The sequence below is a fragment of the Melanaphis sacchari genome, unplaced genomic scaffold (genome assembly GCF_002803265.2).
Source record: "Melanaphis sacchari strain LSU unplaced genomic scaffold, SCAv2.0 Contig19_pilon_pilon, whole genome shotgun sequence".
NCBI classification, from domain to species: Eukaryota; Metazoa; Arthropoda; class Insecta; order Hemiptera; family Aphididae; genus Melanaphis; species Melanaphis sacchari.
In genome coordinates, this window is record NW_020270975.1 from 571,865 (window position 1) to 588,664 (window position 16,800).

The 16,800-nt window shown below is 24.0% G+C and overlaps 2 protein-coding genes across 4 annotated transcripts in view; one reads left to right on the forward strand and one right to left on the reverse strand.

Annotated features, from left to right (window-relative positions):
* Positions 1–32: 32 nt before the first annotated feature.
* LOC112592988 (COMM domain-containing protein 3) lies at positions 33–1,638 on the reverse strand. The gene is made up of 4 exons (XM_025337172.1): positions 1,548–1,638; positions 1,251–1,419; positions 546–820; positions 33–307 (listed from the first exon to the last, which is right to left on the reverse strand). Exons 2-4 carry the CDS (start codon positions 1,399–1,401, stop codon positions 134–136), a joined length of 600 nt encoding a protein of 199 aa, XP_025192957.1. The 5' UTR covers positions 1,402–1,419; positions 1,548–1,638; the 3' UTR covers positions 33–133.
* Positions 1,639–4,383: 2,745 nt separating this feature from the next.
* The window catches only part of LOC112593043 (polypyrimidine tract-binding protein 2), a 177,741-nt gene continuing 165,324 nt past the window's right edge, over positions 4,384–16,800 (forward strand). Inside the window, exon 1 of one of the 3 annotated variants that reach the window (XM_025337269.1) lies at positions 4,384–4,649. The gene's annotated coding sequence lies outside the window, so the exon portion shown is untranslated. The remainder of the gene's footprint in view (positions 4,650–16,800) is intronic. The other 2 variants (XM_025337275.1, XM_025337272.1) reach the window with 2 other exon arrangements.

The window sequence follows — 16,800 nt, forward strand, 5'->3', positions numbered from 1 at the left end:
CCATTATTAATTCAATGTATTATGTCTTTACAGAAATTTAAAAAAATATATATGTATAATTTATTAAGACTGTTGTAGAATTTGCTATAAGTAATAAGAAAAATTAGTAATGAGTTACGATAATTTGTAAATCTTAACTGGCCGAAGCAATTTTTTCTAGATGGCGAACTGCGTCCTTTAACTTAAATACTAATTCTTGAAGTTCCTGTGTGTTGCAGACGAAATCAATGTATTTTATTGTACCATTGTCTATTGTCTTCAGTCGCACCTTGTATAAGAATTCAGACACGTCATCAAAAACACTAGACTAAAAACAAATATATTTATTATTATTGTAATAATTAGTAAACTAATAATGTTATAGTTAATATGATTTAAAGTTGACTGGCACCTAATGTGCATTGTTTATCCAAAAATAATGTATAATATTTAAGCTACTTAATCATATTATGTAACGCGACAATAATTTTATAATAGATCGAACTCTTACAGTTATAATTGTTATTGCTTATTGGTAATAAAAATTAAAAACATGATATACTGACTTGTACACAATAATCAAGACGGCATTCAACATCGACCACATTAGCCAAAGATGTAGTGGTAATCTTAGAAACTTCTATTAAATGTGGTCTAATAGATTCATAAGTTTTAATAATCTCTGATAAACGATCAGTATTAGCCAAAACTAGAGTTTGTAAGTTTTGGTTCAATGATTTTCCATCTAGACAATGTCTATTAGCAATTGTGAACAGAGTTACTAAAGAAGCATATGCTTCTTTAGCAATATCTTGTTTAGATGTTATGCTTATGGTAGAATCTGAAATGAAAAAGAGTTTAACATTTTTTATTAATTAATTAAAATTTGTGCAATTTTGTATATAAATAAGTAAAGTATAAAATTTTAGTTAGGTACATTAATAATTTTAGATTATTCAGTACAAAAGTGTGATATATTTAGAAAGTTTGAATGATACTTTTATACATTATTGATAAAATATTAGTCATCTACTGGAAGTAAAAATAAGTATAAATTATATCCCTAAGATTATCAGAACAAGTAAAATAATAACTTCATGTAAAAGGTTGAATTATTTTTCACTGTTAAATAAATCTAACTTATTTATTCTATAGGTAATATATGATTATATTAAATCTTTTAATGTTGACAAGTTTATAAACGAAGAAAAATATTTGTTTTCTAATTTAAAGAAATCAATTATTAGTTTTGTAAAGTATTAGGCTCTTACCATCATGTAATGTTTGTTCAGAAGTATCACTCAACAATGTTCCCAGTATCTTTTCAGCCTTTTGTAATAATATTTGAAAACATTGGTCATTTATCAGTGCTGGGTTGCATAACCGTTTCAGTCCTAGTTCAATTTCAGTTGATATATTCATTTTGTCTTTAAACAGTACCTACATAATTTATACAATTAAATTTAAACATTTAAGTTACAACAAATTAATTAATGATTAATAATGTATTATATAATTACAATATTATAACCACATAAACAAATCAGACATATAACTATAATACTTACCTTAGAATCTTAGATCATGTCAATATTGAATATTTTATGAGCATAGAATACTGTATAATATTCTGAACCTGAACCTATGTATAATATAATACTTATTACCAAACACTATGAATGATTAATTTATAAAGACCATTTTAAAATATTAAAATAAAAAAATGTTGCTACATTTCAAATTGTATGTTGTATTTATAATTTATCATTAACTTGATAATGAATTGTATAGAAATTAGATAACACTATCAAAGCAATGACTATAGCGCTCGTGACGGTTATTATAAATACTTAATATCAGTAATACAATATCGTTATAGAAAAAAATAAATATTTTTTTAACATATTGTCATTTTATATTTCACATCTAAAAAAACCATACTCTAAAGTTACAAGATATAATTATAGCACAATATGATGTAAATGGAAAATAATAATATTTTAAAACCCAATCATCGATTTTGTGAATTCAATTCAATGTTTTCAAGGTATGTTTTGATTATTGTTTGGTTTTTGTTTTAAGCGGCTATTTTTTTTTTAAATTTTAACTTTTATTGATATTGTTCTCCGTAAACGTCAAATAATTGAATACACATATTGGACCATACGATTATTTATTATTATTTATTTTGTATTATGTTGTAATTTATTAATGGTTAATGGTGGTGTAATATTATTTAATAACAATAATATATATTTTACAAATAGGTAGGTAGGTACTCTGGTTTTTACGTTTTTCTACGGTTAATGAATGTCTTTGATTGCGTTCTTAATTGACTGTTCCTTACTGATCTATTTAAATATTTACGATCAACAGCTACGATCGATTACAGATTTAATATTATGAATTTATAAATATTGAGACCCACTAACAAACTTTACATCAATTGTTCATACTCCTTGTGGCATAGAAGCTGATTTTAAATTACCAGCAGTGTACACTTGATTGCATATCCTTGACGCCGCACGGTTATAGTTGCATCATTAGAATTTATAAATCGATAAAATAATAACTGTTATCAATAATAAAACAAGCAGTAAAAGAACCAGACTTAGGTCCTGTCAACTGTCAAGTAGTGTACAAGGCGCGTGAAATTATAGTTAGCGCTGAGACCCGAGTTTGTCATTATATTTTGACTCCTAAACACGACGTAACGTGTCACGTTAAGACCGTTACCACACGATTTAAACAGCCTATACTTTAAATGTTCTAAAATTATAAATCTTTTTTTTTTTTCATTTACACTACAATTATTGTAGTTAAACATTCTGTTGTTTGTTGATATATTTTATACGATAATTACAAAATTATATTATTTTAAGAAGTTGTAGTAAGTATTTAACAATTATTGTTATTATTATTTTTATATTTAAAAAATAATATTTACAACCTACGCTAATAGTAGTATAAAAAGTAAATTAAATGAATGAAATATATATATATATATTTAAATAAGTATTTACATTAAGAAATGAGAGAAGAGATAAACCCATTGGTTAGGTTAGCACACTAACACCTCTGAAGTATAAAATAATTTTTAATAAATTTTATATTTTTCAATTCTTAAATATTGTTATCTATATTGTTTGATGTATTAAAAAAAAATATTCTCTCTTTGCTGTTTAATACTGCATTAACTCTTTTTCAGTACCTAATACCAGTGGTGCGGCAATTTTGAAATTTTTCAAAGGTTGTAGTCTAATATTTCATCATCTCACCTAACTGATTTACCTATTTTTTATTTTTATTTTTAACCACCTATCGTAGTTACTATTAAATTATTATCCATTGGCCATTATCCATCCATCCATGATCCATTATATGTTTGTAAAAATTTTGAGGTGGCCGCCTCTCAATTGTCATCCCTTTATTACGCTACTGTTTATTATCTATCTATTTTAATAAGTCACTAATTGAATAAGCGACTGTTTCGTCGAAACTTATAATTTACAAGCTTTTATATTCTAATAGATTCTATCAATTCATAGATATTTTAAACGCTTAAAAGTAGATTAGTTGAAGTGACTGATAATTGTGATTAGAAATTTGAAAGGAAAGGCTAGAATATTTACGTACGTATAGTTTACATAGATACCGGCTCAAAGAAATGTTAAATTTAACATGTCAGTAAAAAATATTGAAATTACTTCTCCTGGTGTACAAGTGATATATTTATTGAATGTAAACGATCTGTGGAAGAAAAAAAAAATATGCCTATTATGTAGTAGCTAAAAATGTATATTTGCACGAAAAAAAACATCAAAAACAATTAACGACAACAACAAAATAATATGCTTATGATGAAATTATTTTATAAACATTATCCATTTATTCTATACAACAGAATTTATTATAACAAAATTAATAACGATTGAAAAAACGATCGACGGATTGAATGGTGACACTTTTATCGACTGACGGACAGTTTGTCTTGACTTGTCCACAGTCATTCGGATACATATCAATTATCAGATAATGTTTTATACTTTAATTCACGACCATAACTTAAATTTTATTTTAGTTTGGATATCTATCTATTACGTTAGTGTATGACCGATCTGTCAGACGTTAATATCGGCGTGTCGCACTGACCTGGGTTTTTGGCGCTAATACTATTCTTTTCACAAAAGGCCAAGAGTAGGTATATTCCCGCGTATTTCATGATTTTCATGACAATATACCACCTGTCTTGCAAAACCCATGGCGCGCACTGGTGTTATCGCAGCTCGTCGTACTATATTATCAAGTAGATAAAAGATACTAAAATTCTGTTACCAGACGTGTAAACAAAAAAAAAAAATAAAAATAAAATAAAAGTATTATTATTGTTTATGTTTTAGGACTAAAGTGTTGTGTTATTATTAGTTTTTTTATTACTATTATTATCGATAATCCATAAACAGGTGGTCGCATGTTTTTTCGTTGTGGCGTGTCGTACTACTTTGTGGTCGCGTGCGAATTCGCATACCCGACTGAAACAAATTTTATTATCGGTGTGTCTAGTATCTAACGATTACCATCATAACATTTTAGTATATAGTTCAGTACTGCAGTGTGGTGTTGTTATATCATCTTGAATCAACTTCGAGTTCTATTTGGAACTTTTAGTGGTGAGTAAAACTGCATTGATGAAATATATTATTTATAAAAATTATATGAATCTCATTAAGTCATAACTCATAAGTAATAATCTGTAGTGTTTAGGTTCAGTCATAATATTATTTGTTGTTGAATTGTTTAAAAAAAAATAAGTTATGCTGATATATTATACGCAACTGTACAAAATGCTTTGGATAAGTTAACATTCAGTTTTAAATATTATTAATGAATAATTGATAACTATTTAAAGTTTAATAAAATTTTTTTAAATTTATATTTGTGTATTGTATATTGTATAGTGCCAATATAATATAAACAATCTTTATGATTTTTGCAACTGTATTAGTTGATACTTTAAAACAAAATTCATTTTTTCTTGATTTATAAACTGTCAAAATAAATTATTGGCGTGCACATTGAAATTCTTTCAGTTATTTATCGACAGTGCCTAAATATATTTTATATATTTAAATTTTTTAAATTACATATCATGTTTTTTCATGTCTGTATTTATTAACACACCTTTGTACTTAATTTAATTTAGTACTTATTACAATTATTTAGGAATAGTAATAGAGCATAGAGCCTCTTGATCAGGAGATGCTCGCTGATAATACTTGTAATACTGATATTTCGATGGTCTCTCTTTTTAAAAATTTATTTAAATAACCATACTAAAATATGTTGTATTAAATTAACATATTTGGTATAAATATTTAACTTAGAACAAATATAAAATCTATTTAAAAGCTGTACACATTTTTATTTATTCTTTTTTTGTGATTTTAATTTTGTTTCACTATTCCAAATGTGTATACGGGTATTATTTTCATCTATTGTATGTTATGTATTATGTATATGATTCATTATAAATCATTAATAAGTAATATAAAAGAATAAATTATTTGTTATTTGCTCAGGGGTGTCATGGTAGACTTTGCTTTTTCTAACTTCTTTTTTGGATTGTGGATATTAAATAAGATAGCAGATTGTTGATACACATTTATTGACCTGAGTACCAGAGTTTAACATACATTTTTAATAATTTATCTGGTAATTATAAGTTAAATGCCCATAACTTGTAATTGAGGAACCAGAACTAAAAATAAGTCAAGGTAAACTCCTAAGTCTTTTATGATTTGTAAGATTAGGTATTTAAATTTGTATTAACAATAATATAATTTTAATTTTTGATTGAAAATATATAGGTAATGAAATTAAATTTGTATAATTTGTCTTGATTAAATTTATTTTTTATATTGCAATAATATATACAATTTGTATAAAAATTGTTGAGTACATGTCAATTTGGTGTATCAGTTATTACCGTTATAAATCATTACAGAACAGAACTAAATGTATCATAATTTGTCCTCTCTAATTTAAATCACATGGTAACACATGTGTTAATATATTTCTTGTGGTTTTTAAAAAATATTTTATCTAATGAAAATATTGATGTTTTTAAAAATTAAATCTAATAACAAAATGTATTATTCAAAATCAGTATTTTTTTCTTAAATGTATTGATAATTTTTTTAGTGGATATTAGAACTTGATATGTTTCATAACTTTAATGCTACTTATTATTATGATTTAATTTATATTTCATTGTATCATTACTATTATTACAATTTTTTTTATCAGAATCTTTTATAGAAACATTATTGGTTTTCGATTTTCTTTGGTAGATGTGTATAATGTATATAGTATTTACATATAATTGACATATATGTAACAATTTTGTAACATTACATGATACAACTAATATAACTCGATATAATAATTTATTCACACATAATTAATTGTAAGGTATTTTTTTAATACATATCATGTAATAACGATAGTACATTGTACACATTATACTTAAAAACACTACCGATTATTAGCTACTTACTGTTGTAATACTTTAAGTTACATATTTTGCAAGTACTAACTGTTATAACTTATAAGTATTTAGTACACAATATAATAATAACTATCGTTGAGTTCTGGTCATTTAAATATATTTTAGATCATTTAAACTTATCTATCCCCAACTATAGTAATTATATCCACAGGGTCTTACGACTCTCCCTGGATATCTTATATTTAACCGGTTATTCACCAAATATGTTACGCATGGTTATAGTTATTAAATTATGATTAAATGGTTATAGCCTGTAAATAAAATAATGTATGTGGTTGTTTCTGTTTAGTAATATGTTTACATATAAAAACTAAATTTAGCATAAATAAAATTGTCAGGCGCAAGCTTAAATTGTTAATGTTTAAGGATTTATACTATAGGTACTTTTTTAAAATGATAAATTAATTTAAGTATATCTTATATATGTTATAGTAAACTAAGACTGGCTTAAGATTGTTTTTTAAATGTGGTTTAATTTTGTAAACCGACTTCAGACTTGTATAGAGGAGAATAGAATGAGTTGAATTACCTAGGCTGTATATTATTGTGTTAGTGATTTTTTTTTTATAGCATATATTTTGCAAGTAACAGAAAGAATTTCCAAAAAACTTATAGAAGTCAATACATTATAGTATAATGTGTATAATAAATTATACTATTTATATTTTATGGTTTTTCACTGTTTTTAAATTTTAATCAAATTATTTTTTAAATACCGACCATTTTGTACTGACAATTATTGCATGTACATAAAATAAAATTACTTTGTAGTAGGTAATTAATTTTAAAATTGAGTTGTTATAATATTAACTTAGAATTTTTTGTGGAATGAGGGATAATTGATTTTAATCATTGTTTTTATTATTTTATATTTTACATCAATGTTACTGGTATTTTAAATATGCAGGGAATTAAATTATGAACCACTCACTGCCTAGAAATAATAATAAAATAAAAAATATCTTATTATTTATTATTTTCCCTAATTATTATTAATATTTAAATAAATTTTCATTTATTTGAACTTTAAACTTGTTTATAATAACTGAATAATCACGAAGTAGGTATCCATTTACTATATATATATATTTATTAGTTAACTATTCATTGCTCCATTGTGTAAATGTATTGGTATTCGGTAGAACATTAATAACTCCTCTAAATCAATTTCGCCAACTAGGGGATGGTTTAAATGTGTTTGTTATTTCATCCCTATGGGCATATTTGTCATCAGATAGTACACAAACTATTTTAGATAAGCTTTGCCTATACGGTTTTCCGACTTCCGGTAGTTACAAATCACAAAACGTGGCATTTAAACAGTATTCAAAATTTGACTAAATACTCAAAAAGCTAATTTAATGAATTAAAATTATTTTATTCTATATATGGTAATAACAAATAATTACATTATAATAAAATACGAATTTTAATAATGATTAGGTATATTTAATATTCATGTTAATTTAACAAGGTATGAATAATATTAATTTAAAAAATACTATTAGCAGTATACTGAGTTTTAGAATTCATATTGATTAACTCTTCAAAAAAAAAAGAGTAATAAGATAAGTGTAAAATTTTTTGAAAACATGAAAAACCATAACTTAATAGATTTTTCTTCTTTTATAGTTTTTTTATTTTTATTGAAAACTTGGATACATTTGAATATAATCTATATTAGACTTAAAATAAAATTGATTGGATGTGATAGTATGATGTATTAATTTATGTATGCACGTATAGATATATATGTTATTTTGAAAGTTGTATGGTTTATTATTATTACCTATTTAAAATATTTTGAAATTCTGTAATAATGAGTGACATTAGTGACATCTGATATTTGTGAAAGTTATGAAACAGTAAAAGCAGCATTGCTGTTGATCTCCGAGGCCTTTAATTTCTTATACAAGGTACTGCGGGATTATAAGCGTGAACGGAGAGACTAAAAAGTTTTAATTTGAAATTCAAATCAGTGAACCATCCTGTCCTTCTCTTCTACGTTTAATCTATCTTATGTTTTATGATAATTGACACGCAATCCTGGAAAATTTTAGATGTATTCTTGTTGTTGCGTCATTTGTCTTATTAATTTTGTTTTTTTAAATTATTTAGACGCCTACATTTTTAGTTTGAAAATTAGTTAAATATAACGTTCCAATGGTTAATTGTGATTTGGAAAATTTGACAATCGTATAAGACATTCCTTAAATCTAAGGACGTTGTTTAATTTCTGGCATTAAACATCGTCAGTTTAATTGCAGATGCGTTAGTAATCTCTTGGTATTCGATTTATAATTATTCAGTGTACATATACACATACGTTATGCGTATATGATAATGATTCACTATATAATAATATTTTTAGCTTTTTTTATATTGTTGTATTATGTAATTAAATATTCGTAGAATTTTACTGTTATTTAGTAGGTATATGTATATTTTGGTAATTCTTCAATGGTAGTAATTATATTTGCACATTATCATAATGTTTCATTATTGTAAAGTTATTAATTTTATTTATACAATGTGGTTTTCATAGCAAATGCAATTAATAAATAATATATACAATGCAAATAAAATAATTTATTTTGCTAAAATTGTTTGTTTTTGTTTTTAATGTTTATTAGGTCCTATGACCTACACTATTCCCATATTATATAATATATTATTGAATATTTATGCGTGTGTGATGGCTTTAACATAAGTTTCTCTATTGTAGTTCTGCTAAACAAGGTGATTCATGCTTATACACAAACTCATTTTTACTTTTCTATTTATTTAATTTATGATTTTTTGAATTTTAACTATACTAATGAATTATAACTAAAAAATCTTTGATTTTTTTATGCAATTTCAAGAGTTTCCTTTGGAAATAAAAACTTTTTTTTTTCTAAATGAGAACCATTCTTTTTTATTGTTAATTTTAAAAGAGGTGATTTTTAAACTCTAAGGAGATAAAACAAAAATTGAATTTTGTTGGATTTTGAATCTATTATTATACGGTGTCACTATATAATAATAATTATAATATATTGTGTGGATTGTTGCGTAATGACAATATTTGATATTATAGTGTGTAGGTACTGTATACTATTAAATTATTTTAATGAAAACAATAACTATTAAGAGTTAGTTTATAGATTTTCTTATTTGAATTTCAATAGTCTTTAAAAATTTCTAAATATATTTATTTAAAATGTCCATGAGTTCTAAATGATTTATAAGGGCTTTATATTTTTTAGTTTTTACGCACTTCAGTATTATTGATTTGAGTTTTTTTCCCTTGTATATTTTATACCCCTAGATGTAGGAGCACTAATTAATAATTATTTTACGTTCCTTCACGTCTGTCCTGTACCGGCTGACCGCAGTGTCATTCCCCTCGTCTCTTTCTCCTTCTGCTCCATGATTGTATACTCTCGTCCCCAGTCAGCCTGTCGGAATACGATTAATTAGTATGAAACAAAAATATATATACGAAAGTTTTAATCAATTTTGGTGCATAACTTAGTTGCTTGTGTACACATAAAGTTTATAATAATTTCACGTGGCAACTTGATTAACTTTTACTAAAAATGTCCTCCAGGTATTTCCATGACCCAAGATACTATAGGATATTGTCAGTTAAATATTTACTCGCGCCCGTGGTGAATCTGTTTGCGGTTACCATTTGTCGTTTGGATTAAGAATTGTAGGTTTAAAAGGATGTTTAAGTAGCAGCTATGTATGTTATATGTACACGCGCAATGTGTTTATTTAGACGGTCCTATAGCTCGTCGTAAAAGTTTACTATATAATATTTCAATTTGCAAATTACAGACATTGTGTAGATGCTAATTTTTATAATATTTATATATTTTTAGCGTATAAATCTGATTTAAATTAAAAATAAAAAATAAAAATAGTTTTAATATTAATATTTTGTGTTGGTAATTTCATAAATAAAAATAAAAAATTTATAAGTCGCTTAAATTATTTAATTTAAAGAAAATATAATTTCCTAGAATCGAATAATAATTAAACATTGATTTTTTAGACTTTATATTAACCTATAATTTAAATTGTAAATGATAAAAATAACTCGTATTTTTTGTATAATAAAGTGTAATACTGAAAAATGATTGATATTTAAAAATATAACATTACACAGTTCTAAAATAAACAGTTGGGGACTAGTGTACTTTTTAATTTTAAAATAAGCTACTTTTAGCGCTGAATTACATTAATATAGAAATTTAAATTGTTTGATTTAAAAAATGATAAACATACATACTATTAACCCCAAATTACCATGAAATACAATTACTATAAAACTTATAAACATTTAAAACACATTAAAACGTGAATAAATTAAAAATAAATATTTAATATAATAAAGAGATTGGTAATTTTATTATTTGTATTTTTGGACTTTTGCAGTATTTAGAGTCTTGATAATTCACATTTTAGACTGTAACTATGTCAAATATTCATTATTTAATGTAATTATAAAAAGTAATGTTTTCTAGGTGTAAAAATGTACATAACGAGGTTTTTCATCAGAATACGTATCTAATGTATTAATGTTGAGAAAAATGTTTTAAATAAAAGTTTCTAATATCATTAGAACTTGCTGTGTTTTTAATTTATCTTGAAAACAATATATTTGTATTCAATGAAAGCAATCGGTTTATATTTATCATGTTCACAAAAATCAGAGATTATGAAAAAAAAAAAAAAAAATGAAATGTACCAACTTATTTCTTTTTAGGGCATTGCCTCAGTGTCTTTGGCCAGTTTATGTGTTATCCTGCATTCTCTAAAGAGATAAGTTCTAAGGTTTTTTTTTTTAATCTTGACGCGACCAGTTTTTACGACAGTCTTCATGCTTTTAATAACGCACAGTTTTTTCATATTTTATCCTTTTCTCCCCGTATCTTCCAAAACTTCTCATACGTATATAGTGCATAACTTATCGCAAGAGCACTTTTTCTCCTTATTTTTATTGTTTTTCCTTCCCCTTGGAATTCACTGTTTATCATAATATTGCCGTAAAAACCAGCGGAAATGTACGGTGACAGTTTTTTTCAATCTCTTAGAAAACTTTGGAAACGCTATGGTGTTACGGTTGTGAATAGTGACCAACGAACTCTACTATATACAATACACACTAAATATCTGTTATAATACTGCAGTAGTATACCACGTGGTCTATTGTATGAAGAGTTGGATTATTTACGAGTTTGAAAAATGCACTATTATTATTATATTATTTTTTTTTTTTTATTAAAAACGTCTTATACGATCTTATTATACTACCTACTCACTTACTGAATTAATGTAATTTTATCTGTATAACACGTGCTTTAATATTGTAGAAAATATGAATTTACAGCATGCAAACTGGATAAATTCTTTTTGAAATTTTTTTTTAGAAGTGTCTTTCGAGAGTTATATATTATTAGGTATAACAAACAATAGAGTAAAAAATAAACACGTAATTTTAAATAATTAATAAACCCGTTATACGTTATACATTTAAATCATAAAATTGTTCTTAATACAAAGATAGAATACTGCATTATATTTATAAATTTTAATTAATACAAAAACCATATTATACTTTAACATTTTTTTTTAAAATTATAAGTTGTACTTAAATAAATATTTAACGATGTAACAGCTAAAAAAAGTTTCAATTAACAATGAAATATACTAAATTCAAAGCAACTTGACGAGAAAATATATTTTATAAAGATAATATTATTTTAGTATTATTATAATAGTTTTTAATATAGGCACACAAAAATGTAATAACTAATAATTTTAAAAGCTAAAGTACTAAAAATATATTTAAAAAATACTATTTATGAAATGCCAGTTTATTATTTTTTTTTACTGAAAACCTCATAATGTTTATATATATACTCAATGAAATTATTGAGTATGTATTCTATAGTATTTTTATTGCACCAGTCCCTAATAGCTGTAGTTCTACAATATTAATAAATTATTGAAATTGGGGGTTCTGCAAATGTATGTGTGTGTATATAATTTACGTCAAATAAACAAAAACACATGTACCAACGTAATACGATTAATTCATGGCAGTCCATTAGAAATGTTACAACAATAAAAAAAATATTTGTCAATTTTAAATTCCAGTATGTTTTTTTTTATTCATTTTTTCCCTGTTTGTATTTTTACCCTAAATATTTTTGGTATGTAAAGTATTGCAATACAGATGGTCAACACACGATAAAGTTTACATAATATTTTGTTTCTAAATGGTTCGATGCTTTTATAACCCTCCTCTTTACAACCTAACAGATATTTGAAGTACAGCTATAATATTCAAAAATTGTTTATATGATTAAAATACACGAAACTAGTGAATCAAGACACCGTAGGGATTCCAACAATTTTAATATTTTAAAATTTGACCGTTCTCGTATGTTAAGTTATTTAATATTGAAATAATAATATATTTGATTAAAGTACATAAAATATTGAATAAAAAAATTAATTTTTTAATTTGACTTTCAATAATTGTAACTTATAGATTCCTAAATATATATTCGTTACTCGTAATAAAATACTAAAATAAATATTTATAATATATACATACCTAAATTTCTTATATTGAAACTAACTTAATGAAAAGACTTAAAATTAATATAATACACATTTTATACGCAAAATATTCACAATTTTATGGATAAAAGAAAATTTCATAGTGAACAAACGTTTTATCTTGTTTATAAATACGTGCATTACAAAGCTAATTTTTTTATGATTTTTTAAAACTATTAATTAAATCTTTGTTTTACCCATGGGCGTTCCTAGACCAGTTATAGAGGGTGAGGCAATAATGACAGAAATTAAAGGTTTAAATTGAGTCTTTGCATATTATTGTTTTAAATTGTTGAGTATAGAATATATATTTAATTTTATAAATATATTTTAAAAGGATATCGTATGCGCATTTGTTGTCTTATTCAAGAGGTAAAGCGAAGTTATGAATAGAGAATTTCAACAAAGACAATAAAGTATAATATTCGAGTACCTTTATTAAAATACAACATTGTCTATAAAGTTAATCCTTAATTATTGAATTTATTATTGGTGATTAGTAGGTATCTTTGTATGCTAAAAAATTAGTAAAAAATTACTAGGTATTGAGCGACTGCTTCATTCGCTCCCATTAAGACATACTTAGTTTAACTTAGTATTAAAGTTAATAATCAAAAGAAATTTCGAACATAAAGGTATTCTATAAAAGTACAAATTTAACTTTAATGAATGAGACAAGAGACAAATAAAGCATAAATTAACTAATTATTAATTAAAAAAAAATGTAAGACTCAATTTAATTCCCAAACCTAAATTTACATATTTTTTATTAAAAAAAAAAATTGATTTGTTCTAGCTATAATATTCTTGTATGGTAAATGTCTTGTAACATTTACTGGAAATTATTAATATAAAAGTAATAATTTTATGAAAATGATATAAAGAGAACTATTTTTAGTACAGAAATTGTTAAATATATCATAATATTAAGTGTTAAATTATACAAGATAATTTTGTAGCATTGAAAATTTTATCATACGAAAAAATTACGATGAATATAACAATTTTATTAAAAATAATTGCATAGCGAATTATATTAAAAATAAAAATGTATAATTTTTGCGATTATAAAGTATATTGAAATTAAACTTATATGTACGCTAAATTTGTTTTTATTTTATTTTGTTGTATTTGGTATAGAATTTTAAATTATGTTTTTGAAAATAATTAAAACTATCTATTAAATAATAGAACTTTCATTTAGTAGCTTTAGTCGTTTGGTTTTTTATTGTCTTTTCTTCTAGTCTACTTACTAGGAAAGTTTGTGCTGCTTTAACATCTTCTTCAAGTGGATAATTTATAGGTGCATGTAATGTAATAAATTTCTTTTGTTATAATCTAAGCTTTTGTTGTATTTTAAAAATAATAATTATGAGAAAATAAAAAGATGCTGGTGACCCCTCTGGGATGAAATAGTGGGTAAAAAATAATTGTTCCAGCTTTTTATTTTTTTTCATTACATGCCTAGGGTGATTTAATAAGTACGTGGGTCTTTTGTAGTTTTTACTAAATTTTAATTATTAAAAATCTCATCAGCGGTGACTATTTTTCCCTGGTATATTCTAATGTATTTAAATTTAAAAACATATATTCTATTTACTGAAAAAGTGTTAAATACCTCAACTAATGTTTTATCACTTACATTCATTGTCCTGTTTTAGGTTTTGAGCCAAGCAATGAATGTATTGATTCTATAATATATTATGGGTGTTTGTGTGTTTTTGTGTATGCGTAAGTACACATTTTATAATAGAAAAAACTTCAACTTTGAAGAGGGTGGTTTCTGAGAAAAATTGAATTTAACTGGTACTTTTGAGAGGTAAAAATTAAAAATTTACAGTACTTTTCAAAATAATTGGGTGAGAAAAAAACTAAGAAAAAAATAAGAATTTTTATTACAAAAAACCAGTTTTGGAAAATATCGATTTTCTTATTTTGTCGTAATTAAAAAAAACCCATATTAGTTATTCTGAGTAAAATGTTGATACGATAATGTGACTTTTAAACATTAAAATGTGTTTATTATATATGTATCTTATAAAAACAAAAGTATTTAAATTGAAATATTTATACAATAATAATAATAATTGTTAATTGTATTTATAAAAAAGATATTTGTTTCAGTTTATTTTTGAGTTTGAGATTTAAATATTTAAATTGATAAATATTATAGAAGGTGTTACATTTAAATGTCTTCACTTTCATTTTGAGGTTTTAATGTTTTTATGAATATTATTTTTTACATAATTTGATGTAATTGCAAAACAATATTTTTAACAAATATTTTATGATCTTAAATTTTTACTTTTATGAATGACATCATACCATTTCAATTTTATATTACGGAGCAGAATATTTACTGGAATATTTATATATATATATATATATAAATCGAATTTATAACAACCAGTTAAATGGTTATAAGATATAAATTATAAATATTTAAAGTTGAGATAAAACGAAATAGAGTGGAGTATGAATACTTCGAAAAATGTTGATCTACGAAATGACATTTTTTATATTACATATAATTTTGATAAATATCCTGTTTTAGAATATGAGGTATAAAAAAAAATGTTTTCTTTCAAAAAATTAAAACTTAAAACTTTAGTTTATTTTCAAAAAATTATGATTTTTTGAAGTGTTGATTTAAGATAATTGATTATTAAATGGATCAACTAGTATAAGATAGGTATATAGATTAAAATTGTAGTTCACGTAGAACTTAGTTTTTTAAATTGTATATATATAAATGTGGTATACTTTGAGAATTAGATGATTTAATAATTTTACAAAATCTGCCATGAATAATGTTATTTTTAAGCCCATTAATATTTTTGTAAAAAAAAAAATAAATATTATTAAAGTCTAAGGAAATGTGTTTATAAATTACAGTATCTTTAAATTATAATTCTTTAATAGTTTATATTCAGCGTTCAAAATAGAACCTACAGCTATTAAAATTGTTATTTGAGGGCTTTTATTTTATTATTAATGACTGCAATTTGGTAAGTTTTTTTTCTCCGCGTTAACGTTCTTTAAACCCTTTTTGTGGTTAATTGAAAAAAAAAAAACAGTGGGTCTTCATAGAAGTTGTGAATCTGAAAAATAATAGGTACAATTAAAAAAGATCGTAACGGTGTCTGCTTTTGCAAGATTACCCTGAAAATATATGCATACTATCTACGTAACGCTGGAAATTTCTATTGTTTAAAATATTTTTTTATTCTGAAATATTTATAAAGTTTTAAAAGTGCTTTTTATATTTATTTACTTCTTTATAATATTGCAATATTAATACGTAAAAAAAGTATTTGCTTTGTTGGTTTTGATTTAACTTAATAATAACACATAATTTCAATAACAGTTTATAATATAATATTATATTTATCAAATAAATATTACTACCTTAAACATAATTTAATTTGTTGATATTCTTAGTTTATTTAAAGACGATTACTGACTGTATACTGATTAATAAACTGTTCTTGGATAGCTTACTAAAATATTATTATACTACTTTACTACAAAACTATAATATTTTTCTTTTGGTCTTTTTTATTTCGATCACGTATCTAAAATGTACAATAAACCGAAGTACTGCGACTTTACGGTTCTGTGGCTAAGTCCTGGAT

What these genes read in the sequence shown, in the direction of transcription:
- LOC112592988 (XM_025337172.1), bottom strand. Translation starts at nt 1,401, where the DNA reads ATGAATATATCAACTGAAATTGAACTAGGACTGAAACGGTTATGCAAC. An exon ending in TGAACAAACATTACATGATG is followed by an intron (nt 821 to 1,250) that starts GTAAGAGCCTAA and finishes TTTTCATTTCAG; the next exon opens with ATTCTACCATAAGCATAACA. An exon ending in GTCTTGATTATTGTGTACAA is followed by an intron (nt 308 to 545) that starts GTCAGTATATCA and finishes ATTTGTTTTTAG; the next exon opens with TCTAGTGTTTTTGATGACGT.